Source organism: Neomonachus schauinslandi, chromosome 10 (assembly GCF_002201575.2).
Source record: "Neomonachus schauinslandi chromosome 10, ASM220157v2, whole genome shotgun sequence".
In the NCBI taxonomy this organism is placed as follows: Eukaryota; Metazoa; Chordata; class Mammalia; order Carnivora; family Phocidae; genus Neomonachus; species Neomonachus schauinslandi.
The window spans coordinates 2,135,566-2,153,015 of record NC_058412.1 but is presented as its reverse complement, the minus strand read 5'-3'; the positions used below and the strand labels follow the sequence as shown (position 1 = coordinate 2,153,015).

Genomic DNA, 17,450 nt, shown 5'->3' with positions numbered 1-17,450 from the left:
CTCTCCCTCAACTACTTAGAAGGGTTTGGATGGGGGCCCTGCTCAGAGGGGGGAGCTGTTCCCAGCTATAAACTTTTACTGAATGGCTTATCTGTACACTGGGGCAAAGTTCTGTGAATCCCCCTCCTCTCCCGCTGAAGCCCCAGGTCCCTAGCTCCTTCCTTAGCTCAGGATGGCACAGAAGCCTCAATTGCCTGGCTTGGATCTCATCTTATGGGTCCCTCTTATGTACGTAATTAAACTTTTCTCCTGTTAATCTGTCTTACATCACTTTGCTTGTTAGAACACCCAAAGAACCTAGCAGGGTGGAGGAGAAAACTCCTCCCCTGTACTCTGTAATACTAAAGCAAACGTCCCGGCATACAGGATGAAGGAACACCTAAATCGACATGTGCTTGGTTCAAAAATACCTCCTAGCCCACGTGCTTGTGCACGTTCCATGTTCTACAAACCACAGAAGAAATACGGTGGATTCTTTCCCCCATCGCCAGGCCTGTCCAGCATCAGCTGAAAAGGAGTTGAATACAAGTGATGTGTTTAGTTCTGGGATGTGAGAGGAGCAAAGGAGAGAGAAGGTGCACGGCCATCTGTTTACTGTTTCTCTGCCTTTATGCCCAGACGTACTGGAGGATCTACAGAGTGAGAATAGTTGGGTTTTTCACCTTTTCTCTGAGGATATTCAGAATTATGAGATGAAGCAGCTCAGCTTCCAAGAATAAACAAAAGGGACCCAGGGCCACCCCAGAGCCGCTGCTGCCCGTGCCCGCCACCCACAGCGCATGTTCGCCCCCCGGACTCCTAACCTCCGACAGAGCTGTGGGCACGGGGTCTGCTGGAGTCTGACAAACAGCCGGACAGTGCGGGCCTCTGCGTGGCTCCGGATGAAGAAGACTGCTCCCCGGCACGCGTGAAAGATTTTATTGACTCCGTCAGTCGTGTTCCTCTGTTAGCACCCGTGTCCACCATTCAGAGGCCCTGGGGGCTCCAGAGGGCGAGTGTCCTATGCAAGCTTGAGGCACTGGGTGTTGAAGCTGTCTCCCTCCTTCCCGGCGACTGCCTCGAGCAGGGACTGCTTCTTCTGCATGCTGCGAGAAGACTCCAGCTCGTACATGGTGGTCAGGTTGAAGAGCACGCTCTCGTGCAGGTAGTGCTTGGGGTCCTGCTGGACCATGGCCTCCAGCTGCCGGAGGGAGTCCTTGAGTTTACCCAGGTAGAGCAGACACACGGCGGCATTGTTGTTGGCCTGGAGGGAGGACACAGGCACAGGATTGGACCCGGCAGCCGTCCATCTGCTCACGGGGCGGGGCAGGGGGCAGCCGAGGCTGGCCCTGCTGGGAACCTGCCCAACCACTGGGATGGGTGCCCATGGACGCCGGACAGGCCCCCAGAAGTTAGCCCCCAGCTCTTGTGGGGCCTTACCACGGCGTTTGTTGGGTCAATCCTGAGGATTTCTGTGAAGAATCTGTGGGCTTCTGCGAAGTTATTCTGACCGAGGTGAAGGAACGCTCTGGAACATAAAGGACAGAGCAGTTAAGCAGGAAGAGGGGTTAATGGCATAGACAGGAGCGTGCCACATCTCCTCAGCATGATTCTGAGCAGCCTGGTGTTGGGGGGTGGGGGGATGGACACTGCAGCTGAATGAGCCACATCACGGCTGGCAAATTAAACTCTTGTTAGGTGAAGTTATGATCTCTGTCTTAAGTGACTTTCTGCTATAAAAACGGACACCTGCATGCTGGTTACTTTCTGCGGCAGTGTGAGCTCTGCTCCCGGCCCAGGCTCCATCTTCATAAACCTCCACCCAGCCCCACACTGTGTGTGTGTGACTCCTACAGACATGAAAACATGGGCATTAAAGCAGCTGGGGGCTAGAGAGAATAAACATTTATGCAAATTTATGTTGAAAACGGGCAATATAAACAGTACTTTGAAAAACAAGGAGAAAACATTTTAGTCTGTTGAGACTGAAAGGTGTCTAAGTTCAAGGAGACACCAGTGGGTGTGTTGGGTGGTGACGACTTCTGTGTCAGGTCTGGGGCATGGGGCAGGAACACCATCCCTAGAGGGCTTTACTACACAGAATCTGAGCTCTTGGGAGATTTGAGAAAATAGTCTTTTTTAAAGAGGTTTACCTGTTCATTAAAACCATTATCTTGCCTTGTAGTCCATCCAATTTCTGGGTTACTTTCTCCACGTCTTGAAAATACTTCTCAGCTGTTTTGATGTCTCCAATCTGCTTTGACAAAGTTACTTCAGGTAACAAAATTAGCAAGTGTACATCCACACACACAGTTACCTGACGGGTCAGCTCAGAAGACATGTTTGCACCAGGTGGGGAAACTCTGGTAACGTCACTAATCATTACTTGTAAAAGTGAATGCCATTTAGGACACAGGGGAAGGTTAACACCCATAGGTCAGGAATGAAGTGAATTACATGCCTTATTAAGTCTTAGTTTTTAATTTGTAACTTTTGAAGGGAATCCATCATTAAGTAAAATAATAAAGGGTAACTTTCAGGGGCGTCTGGGTGGTTCAGTCGTTAAGCGTCTACCTTCGGCTCAGGTCATGATCCCAGGGTCCTGGGATAGAGTCCCGCATTGGGCTCCCTGCTCCACGGGAAGCCTGCTTCTCCCTCTCCCACTCCCCCTGCTTGTGTTCCCTCTCTCGCTATTGCTCTCTGTCAAATAAATACAATCTTAGGAAAAAAAAAAAAGATAACTTTCAGAGAGGTGGCCGAGTAGGAGGACCCTGAGCTCACCTGGTCCCATGGATCCAGCTAGATAACATCAATGCAAACAACCCAGATGATGACCCAAAGGCAGAACAAACTCCACAACTAATGGCAGAGAAGATGCCACAACAAAGAGAGTAGGAAGGACAGACATGCGGTAGGGAGTTAAACCCCTGGGGGCCAGCCGTGGGAGAGGGGCAGCAGGTGCAGAGAGGGGTGAGAAACAGACGATCACACCAGGGACCCCACACGAGGCAGACGAATCCCCAGAGCATCTGGATTTGAAAATCAGAGGGGCCGAATTTTGTGAATTCTTACAACCAGCAGGACTTAAAGCCTGGAACTTTGAAAACCAGCCGGCTTGGCTCTGGGAGAGCCTGGAGGTGACTGGAAGCTGGGTCCCTGCCCTCAAAGGGACAGCATAGCAAACGGCCCATGGAGAGCTAGATTAGAAGCAGCAGTCTGAAAACTGCCTGGGGCATATGGGAGGGAGAGTGCCTGACGGACTTCCGCAGGAAAAGGGGAGCTGGCGGGCACCATGCCCTCCCCTGCCCCAGCACAATCACGCAGCCACCTGTGGGAGCAGCACAGCACCTGCACTACCTGACCTGCCTGCACCGTGCCCACACCCCTCCAGCTGGGCCCACAGTGGGTCCCCTCACCCAGAGGACCGGCACAAACCTTGCTGGCAAGGCATCTCCTGACTTCCCTGGGAGGATGCACAGACCTTGTTAAAACTGCCCCCGCTCACATGCCTGTACACACTTTGCAGTGGACCCAGCTGGCCCCAGTCTCCATGGTGGCTGCTGTCCTCTGCGGAAGAGGACTGGTGTGCACAGCTTGTCACACTGCGCCCCTGCTGGTGGGTGCTTTGTGGTAGCCCTGGCCAGCCTGGGCTCTTGCAGCAGCTGTGCGTCCTCTGTGGAACAGGAACAGGGCTGCTTTGTTACCTGCCTGCTCCTCTCAACGGCAGGAGACATAGCCGACTTTCCTAACACAGAGAGTGAGGCAAAATAAGGAGACAGAGGAGTATGTTGCCGATGAAAGAACAGGACAAAGGTGCAGCAAGAGACCTAAGCGAGATGGAGATTAGTATGCCTTATAGAGAATTTAATGATCATAAAGATACTCATTGGACTTAGAAAAGAGTGGAGGGCATCAGTGAAATCCTTAACACAGAGATAAAAAAGAACCAATCAGAGATGAAGAACACAATAAATGAAATTAAAAATACACTAGATGGAATAAATAGCAGGTTAGAGGAAGCAGAGGAGCAAGTTAATGACCTGGAAGACAGAGTAATGGAAAGGAATCAAGCTGAGCAAATGAGAGAAAAAAAGATTATGCAAAATGAGAGAACAGACTTCGGGAACTCAGTGACTCCATCAAGTGGAATAACCGTTGCATTACATGGATCCCAGAAGAAGAGGAGAGCCAAAAGGCAGCAGAACATTTCCTTGAAGAAATAACAGCTGAAAACTTCCCTAATCTGAGGAAGGACACAGACACCCACATGCAGGAGGCACAGAGAATTCCCATCAAAATCCACCCAAGGAGGTCCACACGAGACACGCAGTAATTAAAATGGCAAAAAGCAGTGACAGAACAGGCAGCAAGACAGAAGACAGTTACACACAGGGGAAACCCCCAAGGCTATTGGGGGATTTTGCAGCAGCAACTTTCCAGGCCAGAAGGGACAGAGGGATGACACATTCAAAGTGCTGAAAGGGAAAAATCTGCAGCCAAAAACACTCTATCCAGCAAGTCTATCATTCAGGATAGAAGGGTACTCATTTCAGCAGCACATATACTAAAACTGGAATGATAGATACCAAGAAGATGAACAAGGCCCCTGCACAGAATAGGAGGAGAAATGAAGAATTTCCCAGGCAAACAAAAACTAAAGGATATGTACACCCCTGCTCAGCTGGGAGTCTGCTTCTCTCACTCCCTCAGCTCCTCCCCCCTTCTCATGTTCTCTCTCAAATAAGTAAATAAATAATAAACCTTAAAAAAAAAAAAAACTAGAGGCGCCTGGGTGGCTCAGTTGTTAAGCATCTGCCTTCGGCTCAGGACATGATCCCAGGATCGAACCCCGCGTCGGGCTCCCTGCTCAGCGGGAAAACTGCTTCTCCCTCTCCCACTCCCGCTGCTTGTTCCGTCTCTCGCTGTGTCTCTCTCTGTCAAATAAATAAATAAAACCTTTAAAAAAAACCCCACAATAAAACAGATCAATGAACCCAGGAGCTGGTTCTATGGAGAGATCAACAAAATTGATAAACCTCTAGCCAGACTCATTAAAAAAAAAAAAGACTCAAAGAAAATCACAAATGAGAGAGGAGAAATAAACAACAGAGAAATAGAATTATAAGAGAATATTGTGAAAAATTATAACAACTTGGGGCGCCTGGGTGGCTCAGTTGGTTAAGCGACTGCCTTCGGCTCAGGTCATGATCCTGGAGTCCCGGGATCGAGTCCCACATCGGGCTCCCTGCTCGGCGGGGAGTCTGCTTCTCCCTCTGACCCTCCCCACTCTCATGCTCTCTGTCTCTCATTCTCTCTGTCTCAAATAAATAAATAAAATCTTTAAAAAAAAAAAAAAGAAAAATTATAACAACAAATTGAACAACTGAGAAGAAATGGGTAAATTCCTAGAAACATAAACTACTAAAACTGAAGCAGGAAGAAATAGAAATTTTGAACAATCCAATTTCTTGCAATGAAATTTAATCACTAATCAAAAATCTCCCAACAAACAAAAGTCCAGGACTAGATGGCTTCTCAGGGGAATTCTACGAAACATATAAAGAAGAGTTAATAATACCTATTCTTTTCAAACTATTCCAAAGAACAGAAAAGGAAGGAAAACTTCCAAATTCATTCTATGAGGCCAGCATTACCCTGATACCAAAACCAGATAAAGACACCACAGAAAAAGAGAACTATAGACCAATATCCCTGATGAACACAGATGTAAAAATCCTCAATATTAGCAAGCCCAATCCAACAATACATTAAAATAATTTACCACAATCAAATGGGATTTATCCCTGGGATGCAAGCGTGGTTCACTATTTGCAAATCAATCAATGTGATACATCACATCAATAAGAGAAAGGATAAAAACCATGTGATCATTTCAATAGATGGCAGAAAAAGTATTTGACAAAGTACAACATCCATTCATAATAGAAACCCTCAACAATGTAGATTTAGAGGGAACATCCCTCAACATAATAAAGGGCACGTATGAAAAAAACACAGATAACATCATCCTCAATGGGGAAAAACAGAGCTTTTACCCTAAGGTCAGGAACAAGACAGGGATGTCCACTCAGCACTTTTATTCAACATAATACTGGAAGTCCTTGCCTCAGCAATCAGACAAGAAAAAGAAATAAGAGGCATTGAAATTGGTAGGGAAGAAGCCAAACTTTCACTATTTGCAGATGACATGACACTATATACAGAAAACCCATAGACCACCAAAGAGCTACTAGAACTGACAAATTCAGTAAAGTCACAGGATATAAAATCAGTGTATAGAAATCTATCGCATTCCTATACACTGATAATGAAGCAGCAGAAAGAGAAATCAAGGAATCAATCTCATTTACAATTGCACCCAAAATAATAAAATATCTAGGAATAAACCTAACCAAAGAGGTAGAAGATCTGTACTCTGAAAACTAGAAAACACTGATGAAAGAAATTGAAGAAGACACAAAGAAGTGGAAAGACATTCAATGCACAGGGACTGGAAGAACATATTTGTTAAAATGTCTATATTAGAGCAATCTACAGATTTAATGCAATCCCTATCATAATACCAATAGCATTTTCCCCAGTGTTTGAACAATCCTAAAATTTGTAGAGAACCACTGAAGACCCCGAATAGCCAAAGCAATCCTGAAAAAGAAGCAAAGCTGGAGGCATCACAATTCCGGACTTCCAGCTCTATTACAAAGCTGTAGTAATCAAAACAGTATGGTACTGGCACAAAAATAGACACATAGATCAACGGAACAAACAGAAAACCCAGAAATAAACCCACAATTATATGGTCATTTAATCTTCAACAAAGGAAGCAAGAATATACAATGGGGAAAAGACAGTCTCTTCAAAAAATGGTGTTGGGAAAACTGGACAGCTACATGCAAAAGAATGAAACTGGACCACTTTCTGACACCATACACAAAAATAAACTATAAAATGATTTAAAGACCTAAATGTGAGTCCTGAAACCATAAAAATACTAGAAGAGAGCACAGACTATAACCTCTGTGACATCAGCCATAGCAACATTCTTCTAGAAATGTCTCCTGAGGCAAGGGAAGCAAAAGCAAAAATAAACCACTGGGACTACATCAAAATAAAAAGCTTCTGCACAGCGAAGGAAACAATCAAAACTGAAAACCTACTGAATGGGAGAAGATATTTGCAAATGACATATCTGATAAAGGGTTAGTATCCAAAATATATAAAGAAGTTACAGAATGCAACACCCAAAAACCAAATAATCCAATTAAAAAATGGGCAGAAGGCATGAGCAGACATTTCTCCAAAGACACACCGATGACCAAAAAGACACATGGAAAGATGCTCAATATCACTCACCATCAGGGAAATACAAATCAAAACCACCATGAGCTATCACCTCACACCTGTCAGAATGGCTAAAATCAACAACAGAAGAAACAAGAGGATGTGGAGAAAGGGGATCCCTCATGAGCTGTTGGTGCGAATGCAAACTGGTGCAGCCACTGTGGAAAACAGTATAGAGGGTCCTCAAAAAGTTAAACATAGAAACACCATATGACCCATTAATTCCACTACTAGGTATTTACCCAAAGAAAATGAAAACACTAATTCAAAGGGAAACACACACCCTTATATGTTTATATATAGCAGCACTATTTACAATCGTGCCCATCGACTGATGAACCGTTAAAGATGTGGTGTGTGTGTATATATATATATATATATAGACAATGGAGTATTATTCAACCATAAAAAAGAATGAAATCTTGCCATTTGCAACGACATGGATAGAGCTAGATAGTATAATGCTAAATGAAAGAAGTCAGTCAGAAAGGTACGTACTATATAATTTCACTCATATTTGGAATTTAAGAAACAAAATAAAGGAGCAAAGGGGGAAAAAGGAGAGAGAGACAAACCGAGAAACAGACTGTTAACTACAGGGAACACAGGGATGGGGGGAGATGGGGAAACAGGTGACAGGGACTAAGGAGCGCACTTGTTGTGATGCGCAGCGGGTGATGTGTGGAGGTGCTGAATCACTACGTTGTACACCTGAGACTAACATAACACTGTATGTCAACTACACTGGAATTAAAAAACTCAATAAATAAGTAAAAATTCTTACATAAATAAAGCTTAAAACACACACACACACACACACACGCACGCACACACACACTATGTTTCAGTACAATAAGCCAGGCCCCAAGTCACTTGTTGGGGTTGTGACTGGTAAAATGACAGGGACTATCACATTCACAAATTTCAAAGTCATACTGGGACCCGATACGGAACTCTAGTTTATTCTGCCCAACCAAACCAAGCCACACCCAGCACCCATTAAACACCCAAGGAAGCCTGCTGGCTATCCTGAAGTGGAGCTGACAGGGACAGCCCTGGCTGCTGACAGCCTGGCAACTCCCTGCGCTTCCCTTCCAGAAGCTCTGGCGGAGGTGTGTCGTAAAGGGAAGTACCACAGTTTTGATTTCCTTTGCAGAAACACAAAATTCAGACAGTTTGTGGTCGGGCAACAGTCCAAGTATCAGGGAGAGGTGTTTGAGAAAGAGTTCCCGAGTGCTTAGGTCTCCTGGTCACTTGCCTGGGATTCGGTGTCCTTCGTCCCCCGTTTCCCCGTCTCCGTTCAGAACCAGGTGTCACCTTCAGCCCCGAGAACAAGGAACACCACGAGCTTCCCTCGTGGTGTTTGCCACCGTCCCCAAACCAGGTGGGATGTCAAACAAAGCTCTGGAAGCCAGTGCCTTTCTCTCCAAGATTCTGTGTCCAGACGTTTCTCTCAACGACCTGAGGCCAGAAACATGTCCAGGGAAATCCTCAGAGTCCCAGCCTGACGCAGACCTCAGGACTGTTGGATCCACGGCTCCCGCCTGAGGCTGCTTCATGCGTCAGGGTTCTTAAATGGGCGTCCAGCATATATTCCTCCAGCTGTGTAAACTGAGACTCAGAAATGACGTTTCTGGGTTTGTCCTACTGGATTCCAAGCACAGCACTGTGTTCTCTATGTGGCTTGTCGTGCTCAGTCTGCACAATGACCTCACAGGACGATCATGAGCGTCCCTGGCACACGGAGAAGATATGGCTTACATGCTAGCAGAGCACGAGAACAGACAGAAACCCAGTCTTCCAGCCTCCTCAACATCCACGCTGTCAGTCAGGGAAGGCCGCCCTTGAGAGCCCCACAACGGAGGCCCCTGAGCGCCCCAGGAGGGACTCAGAGACCACAGCTGGCCTTCATTGTCAGGCTGTCCTTGGACCCAGTGCAGGTCTCATCTGCTTTCCATGAACAGTATGGGCTGGGGCTGGCGGGAGGAGAAGGAGATGCGAGTGTGTGTGTGTGGTGTGGAGGAGGGGATTGTGTATGTGTGTGTGAACTTGGGGTGTAGGAGTGTGCGCACACGCCCGTGTGTGTGCACGGTGTGGAGGAGGGTGTGCATGTGTGTGTGTACGACTGGGGGTGTAGGAGGACAGGGCCACCCTTCAGTGAAGAGAACCTGAGCTCTGGGCTCAGAGAGCCCTTGTTCAGACTCTTTCTGGTACGCTTATGTCTCGGGCCTCGGGCAGCTCACTCAACCACAGGGAAGCTTCCGTTTGCTAATCTGTAAAATGACTGGTAATCCCCACGGTGGAATGGCTCTGCACGGTGCCCGCTCAGGGTGAGTGGTGCTCCAGAGACGTCTGGCCCTTCTCCGACTATCAGGGACCGTCATTTGCTCATACTCCTTTCCCCAGCCCCAGCTCGGGGCGTTATGGCAGAAGCCCTACAGATGGAGGGTGGGCCGGGGGCAGAGGCCCTTAGGCTCAGCCTGCAAAAGTGGGATGGCCATCCTGGGAGAGACAGAAGTGAGGAGGGGCGCACATCCCTCCATCGCCAAACGGTCCAGGAAGATGCTCCCGGCTTCGGCACTGTTCTTGGCAAGAGGGTGTTGTCCCTCACCCTCTGCCCTGTTGGGGCTGCTTCATGGTGGACTTTGTGCGCTCTTTCCAGCAAAACAGCAGCAAGGGACTCTATTATAGCCAACTTCAAATAAGATTCCGTATGGCTTTATCAACGCTCTTCTCAGTGCAACAGGATGATTTCTAAAGTGATCTGTTTCAATGCTTCACCAATGAAAGTCTATGGAAACTCACATTTAGCAATTTGGCTTCCTGATCCCGTCAAAGCCAGTGGGACTTAATACAGTCAAACCAGAACTACTATAAAGAACTAAACCTTTAACATTTGATGAGAAACATTTTTTGAGCTTTTTTTTTTTTTTAAGATTTTATTCGAGAGAGCGAGCACTAGCAGGGGGAGGGGCAGAGGGAGAAGCAGGCTCCCTGCCGAGCAGGGAGCCGGGTGTGGGGCTCAATCCCAGGACCCTGGGATCATGACCTGAGCCGAAGGCACGCTTCACCGACTAAGCCCCCCAGGCGCTGCTCTGTGCTATTTCTTATCTACAGAATGAACGCTGAGTCCCAGGCCACCCAGGCAGGGACCGCCCGCCGTAGCTCACGTGCCTGGTGTGGCATGTACCTGAAGGAAAATCCGGCCGATGCCACTCAGCAGCTGTGGCTCCTGCTCTGGGTAATACTGGATAACCGAGTGATAAGCATCCACAGCCAGCACGTAGTCCTATGGGAAGAACAACCGGAAGAACATTTTAGAGTTAAAAAGATCGCTCTTGGGTTTGTGAAGTTAGCAGCTCAAGAACCTGCAGATCTGCATGTGGAGAGAGGGCACGTGAACGCGTGAGCTGGGCGGAAGCAGGAAACCCAGCGCTGGAAGCCGGGCCCACGAGGGACGTGCAGGCTGGCGTGACAACAGGGCACACCAGGGTTCCGAGTTTTGTTCGAAACCAGAGTCGGGAAACACCTTCCTCTCCCTCTTCCTGCTTCCATCTACATGGCAATGGGAATTCACCTGCACTGTCTCTCTCTTTCCTGTAAAATCATTAAGTGAATTGGTGAACTTTGTCTTGTCACTATCTGCCAATTCCATAAACCAAATTTATTAACAGCATCTCTTACATGTTTTCTATGTTAGAAAGTGAGGGAAAGTCCTTAAATGCAAACACACAAGACACCGCACCAAACACCGTAGCTGAGAGCAGGCACAAGATGCAGCCACATCAGAGGCCTTCACCAGCCTCTCTGGGTCGTCGGCGCACCCTCCATGCCGCCCCTTGGGAGCGGCCCGGCCATCTCTGCACTCCCCTGCTGCCCCCGCAGTGCCAGCCCGCGGGACGCACGCGGCCGATGCTGAGTCATGTAAACCCTGTCTGTCCACAAGTAAGAGGTGGAACCTGTCACCTCTCTCAGGTGCGAACAAGTCACCGGGTGGAGTTGCCGGGGACACGGCCCTTGGCTTGTGTCAGGCCCCCCACAAACCCCGGCTCTCTGGAACAGCAGTGATCACTGTGACGTTCACTGGGCAGGCTCGGTGGTGGGTAGCGTGTTTTCCCCGCGTCACAGCACACGGCCACAAGACAGATGGCAGCAGACGCACTTGGTCACCCCCACAAGCACTTTATTCTTCCACTTTTTCAGTCTGATCTAAACTGGGGCTGGAGTTACTAGTGTGCTAATTGGAATGGTCTACAGAAAGACAGGTGACAAGTAAAATTCCAGTTTCGCAGGAAAAGAATGAAAAAACTCTCTCCAGTCTGGCACCTTCCAGGGAAGCTCATTAAGACAAATTTTATTCAAGATGCAGTGCTCACAAGGAACCTGACAGCACATGCCTGTCCCTCCCCACGGCTTCACGCTGTCACTGCCGCCCACGGCAGGGCTGTGCTGTTTGAGGGTTGTGTGTGCACGCATACGTGTGTGAACACGCACGAGTGTGTCAGCGTGGGAGACGTGTGGGCACGGGCGCAAGTGTGAGTGCAGGGAAGCACAAGTGTGAGAAAGCAAGCGGGTAGCGAGTGTGTGCACAAGTGTGAGCAAGTGTGCGCATGCAAGTGTGAGAAAGCAAGCTGGTACATGAGTGTGTGCACAAGCGTGAAGAAGTGTGCACATGCAAGTGTGAGAAAGCAAGTGGGTACATGAGTGTGTGCACAAGCATGAGCAAGTGTCCACATGCAAGTGTGAGTGAGAAAGTGGGTACACGAGTGTGCACAAGTGTGAGCAAGTGTGCACATGCAAGCACGAGTGTGAGAGCAAGCGGGTACACGAGTGTGTGCACAAGTGTGAGCTCATATGAGCAAGTGTATGCTGAGAGGCACCTCTTGTGGGGGAGGCAGTGCCTCCCACTGCTCGGTGGCTGGTGCAGGGCCCTAAGGTGGCTGAGGCCCCAGCTGAGTGTGCACGGGGTGCCCCCACGAGCTCCAGGGGGGAAGTCACCTGCTGTAATTCAACACCTGCCCGTTACTGCTGCTTTCGAGTGAACAAAAGGCAGGTCTGAAGTTCCTGTTAGTGCTCGAGTGTCACTGACACTTGTGCCCCAAATCTTGGCTCCTGTGTCACTCCAGCTGGCACCGTGGACAGCCAGAGCCAGGATGTGGAGGGCGGTGACATGCCCACTTCCACAGAAGTGCAAGCCCACGGAAGCCAATGTCACTGCCTCACAGCTCTGTTTCAGCACCTGAGGCCAGGAGTCAGTTTTCTGAAGATGATTGATATGAAAGGACAGCTTTCAGAAACCAAGCAATGATCCCTGATGTCTGCCGTGGATCTGTGCAAACACGACGCTCCTGGGAGAATAAACCAGGGCAGATCCACCGGCGTGGAACGCACGTGGGAAAGCTGGCTTCCCGGTAGGAGGTCAGACCACGGAGGCGGAGGGACCGCCACCAGGCCAGCTGCGCTAGCGGGGCCTGCTCCTGCAGGGCCTGGATGGGAGATGGCCCGGGAGCGCCTGTGGCCTCAGGGACAGGCTCCGGAATGTTTCGCGGAGACTATTTGCAAATGAAGCAGAGCGGAAGTGTGCCACAGAGCTTGCTGAAATTGATTATCATTGCCTGGCATGGTTTATTTGCTGGAAGTGGAGGGAATACAGTCTCTCAAAGGGAAAATGGCTCAAACGACCTTTTTTTTATTTTTAAATTTTTATTTATTTATTTGAGAGCGAAGTAGTGAGAGAGAGCACGAGCAGGGGAGAGAGGGAGAAGAAGGCTCCCCGCGGAGCAGGGAGCTGGACACGGGACTCGATCCCAGGACCTGGGACCATGACCTGAGCCGGAGGCAGACGCTTAACGACTGAGCGACCCAGGCGCCCCTCAGATGAGCTCTTTTGAGAGTTTGCCCCACTGCAGACCACACAGACTGGCTCTGGGAAAGGCCACTTGTGAGCTGCTTACAGGACAGGCCTATTCTAGCTCAGTGCTCACCCTTCTCCCTTCAGCAGCTACGCTGGTTTGGTGGCCGCGAAACTGGATTTACAGCTGTTTGCGGGCAGAGAGGGTTTGTGTGGATGACCGAAGCGGAAGAGGCTGGTTTACGTGGCTGCGTGGTCCCTCAGCTGATGCCTATGTGGGGCCGGGAGAGGGGGTCCCTGTGGCACAGTGAAGTAGTAGGTGCTGGTCAGCCGGCGTGGCGCCCCCACACTACCACGGGTCTAAGGAAAGGGAGTGGCATTTAAAACGTGGGACTGCGCAAATGTCCCCGGCCACGGCACACCCGTCCCCGGGCCCAACGGCACGTCCTGCTGGTATTTGGGGCTGAAACGTACAAGTGGATTTCTTGTCATAAAAAAGTTAATATTTATTTCACCGTAACAGACACGTTACCGACAAGAACTGAGTGGCTGATGATATAACTCGCGGTCGGACACGAGTGGCACACAAGGGCCGTGCACGCGCCCCACGTGGCCAGAGAACGCGCACGCACGTGCTCGCTCAGGCTTCCACTGCACAATGTTCCCTTTTTAACTCATGAAAATGGAAGATTAGTGGAAAATTCCAATTAACCTGCATTCACCATAAAGTACTTTTGAAACAGTAACAGGCTCTGTCTTGGGTCCCGACGACGTAGGCAGAAAACTTACGTGGGGTGCTTGACGGTACTGTTACCACCATGGAAAAACCAGTAAGAGCACTTTTCTCCCGTAATCTTCAAATAAAAATCTACCAGTGGAACAGGTAACTTCCCTCCCGGGCAGTCTTAGCCCCATGATTCATGAAACATCAGTCCTGTGAACGAATGATCTGCTCTTTCTCTGTCCAAGCCGTGGGCTTCCCCCATAGTGGCAGTGGCCCCAGGGCGGGAGGCTGGAGCGTGGGGCGGAGGGGACAGGGCCCCGGCTCCAGGGAGGGACCTGCTCACTGAGGGAACACACTCCCTCCTGCCCCCACACACACTGGGGGCAAGACCACGAGGGATGGCACCACTCGGGCAGCCACCTGCTCAGAAACACCGGCTGCGCACACAGCAGGGAGAACGCCCTGAGCTCCTTCACCCCACACCGTCCTTCGCCCCGTGTGCGGAGGGGTGCTGCGTGAACGTCAGAGCCGGAGGGGCTTCAAAGACAGCTCTGAGCCTCTTCAGAGCCGGCGCCTGGGGCCCCGGGACATGAAGGACGCTGCAGGGTCACTGTCTGCGCCCTCGTGTCCCACCCGTACAGGGGCGGCCTGCGCCCCCAGGGCAGGCTGCTCTAAAGCAGGTTCAGAGCACCCGTCCCCTCCCTGACCGAGTGGGCGCAGGGCTGTGCTGGGAATGCACGCCCGTAGCCAAGCCCTCCGCTCCGCGCCCAGGGCACGAGCCTCACACACGGGGCTGCGAGGGGCGATATGTAACATGGCTGTCGCACCGGGGCCAGTCACGGGACTCACCCCCCCACGACAAACCGCCTGCTCTGCTGTGCTGAAGATCAAGCTCAGGAATGACCTTGGGCTGACCTGAAGGGGTCTGGGGCTAAGCGATTCCCGCCGCAGCTCTCCCCGCGCCCCACCTTGGGCTAAGCCTCCTGCTCACCGCGGGGCACTTCCTCATCAGGGTCCCAGCCACCCGGTGCAGCTTCTGCTGACACCCTCCTCCAGAACGGACGTACCTTCATCAGGAGCAGGCAGTTTGCCATGGAGCACATCACCCGGCCTAGTCGGGACCGCCACAACTGAATGGAGGCTGCAAGAGAAGGGCAGCGGTGAGCGTGTGCGTGTCGGGGCCACGTCCCAGCCCTCGGCCATGGTCTTGTCACCGTGGCTGCTGAGCGCAGGGCATCAGGCCAGTGCTCTTGGCTCGGGGTGGAGAGTGGATGCAAAAGGCACACAGCAAGAACAGGAGGCTAACGGGTCAGCTTCAGGGCTGACAGGAGACCACACAGCCCAGCCAGGGCCATGCTCACAGAGAATGAACACATGGGTCTGCCTGCGGTCGGGCCACTGTCCAGACACTGGACCCCTTTCCAGGTGACCTGTGGGAGGCGCCGCCCACCTGCCTGGGGGTGCAGTCCAGCCACAAGCCCCCGGCTGTGGGGCTGGCAGATGGCTGGCCCACCAGGGTGTCTGCACATCGAGCTCTGTGTCCTGGGATCGGCCTTCTCCAGGCCCCACTGCAGAACCTCTCAGATGGAAACTGTAACTACCACCCTGCCTTCCACACTCTGTGAGCATCAGTGTGCGAAGGGCACAGAACTGCTGCCTAAAAGGCCAGGAGCACCCTCACATGGGAGGGAGGAGATGGGCAATGATGCAGAACCAAAGCCAGCTCCCCATGGGGTGTCTGCCCAGTGGTGGCGTGTGGTCACACACATGGCCCAGGAGGAAGGTGGGAATGGGGGGGGACAGGGGAGCATGGTGGGAGTGGGGAGGACAGGGGAGCAGAGTAGGACCAGGACGGGGAGGAGGGTGAGGGGGAGGAGGGCGGGGGTGGGGAGGCAGGTGGTGGGGGCACATTGGCCGCGTCAGATGGTTCAGCTGAGGGCTGGGGGCGTACGTGAACAACCATACTCCAGTGAGCCTGCCTCACCCCGAATCTGACCGTCCCACTGCTGCCAGGACCGATGGCCAATTGTGGGGTAACAACTGCCTAGAAATTACGCTTATTCTTGGACTACTTCAGAACACAATAAACTTAATTGCCAGAATTAAGAACTTAACTCACTTTGCCTTTCAGCAATTAAAAATACATTAGCTGCTTACAACATCATCTTTGTGAAAAGAAAAATTCTGAACAGTATCTTTTGTTAATGAACATAAAATATGGGCTGTCTCAGTGAACCGCAATTTATCTCCACAGACTTCTTTCAAGTGCTAAAATTCTTCCCCATTCACTGGAAAATCTGTTTATCTGTTATGACCCTGAGGTCTCTCTGAACTGCTTTCTGAGATCTAGTAACTACCTGCTAATTCCCCTAAAACAGGCCCTCAGTGGGGAAAAGTGACCACGTGCAGACAATACCAGAGAACGAGATGTTGGAGGGTGAGCAACCTCTCTCCTTGCTAACCGGCCTGCAGCTGCACTGCTGGGAAGGATGCGCACGCACGTCCACACACACACGTCCACACACACTGCTGAGAAGGACGTGTGCGCACACATACGTACACACACTGCTGGGAAGGATGCGTGCGTGCACGTACACACACCTACACACACACTGCTGGGAAGGATGCGCGTGCACATGTACACACGTCCACACTGCTGGGAAGGATGTGCGCGTGCACATACACACACACAGCTGGGAAGGATGCGTGTGCGCACGTACACACGTACACACTGCTGGGAAGGATGTGTGCGTATACACACACACACACACACACTCTCCCCTACACACCTGGCTGCCCTTTGGGATTTCTCAAAGGATGCTATATTTAAAGCATAAATGTAGCCCAGGGCTGTTGGCCCCAAAGGCAAACATCTGCCCACGCTGTTCTCCCTTCTCATGCTCCTGAGTGCGGCCAGGCCCACCACACCCCCGGGGGCACCAGCACGGCTCTCCACCTGCAGTGTTCCCCTCCCCAGGCCACCTCGCCTGCTTTCGGCCCATCGTTCTTCCCTGAGCAGCTTCAGAGGAGGCCCACCGCTTGCCAGAGTAATGCATGCTGGCCAGTGGTCTGCAGAGTCTGCTCCAAGTCAGGCACAGAGAGGTGGAAACTGCCCCTGGAGGTGAGACAGAGCGGGACCGACGCTCTGGGGAAAGGGAAGGACAGGCCCTGAGGAAGGAGTGGTAGGTGAGGGGCTTCTCAGGGAGGTGCCATTTGAGTTGGGTTTTGAAGCATAATTAGAAGTTCATCCCTAATGTTCTCAAGAAGTTGTGGCCAGCATGATCTCTTTTTTTGTTTTTTTTTTAAGATTTTATTTATTTATTTGACAGAGAGAGAAACAGCTAGAGAGGGAACACAAGCAGGGGGAGTGGGAGAGGGAGAAGCAGGCTTCCCGCTGAGCAGGGAGCCCGATGTGGGGCCCGATCCCAGGACCCTGGGATCATGACCTGAGCCGAAGGCAGACGCTTAACGACTGAGCCACCCAGGCGCCCTGTGGCCAGCATGATCTCAAAATGTAATCAGCTCCCAGCAGCCCAG

The 17,450-nt window shown here is 50.9% G+C and overlaps 1 protein-coding gene across 1 annotated transcript in view; it reads right to left on the bottom strand.

The window, feature by feature from the left end:
* Positions 1–538: 538 nt before the first annotated feature.
* The window catches only part of TRAPPC12 (trafficking protein particle complex subunit 12), a 79,934-nt gene continuing 63,022 nt past the window's right edge, over positions 539–17,450 (bottom strand). The window contains exons 8-12 of the mRNA XM_021697540.1: positions 14,981–15,054; positions 10,529–10,627; positions 2,133–2,233; positions 1,420–1,507; positions 539–1,243 (exon numbers count right to left, since the gene is read on the bottom strand). Coding sequence (XP_021553215.1) covers positions 1,001–1,243; positions 1,420–1,507; positions 2,133–2,233; positions 10,529–10,627; positions 14,981–15,054 — 605 coding nt within the window. The 3' untranslated portion in view covers positions 539–1,000. The remainder of the gene's footprint in view (positions 1,244–1,419; positions 1,508–2,132; positions 2,234–10,528; positions 10,628–14,980; positions 15,055–17,450) is intronic.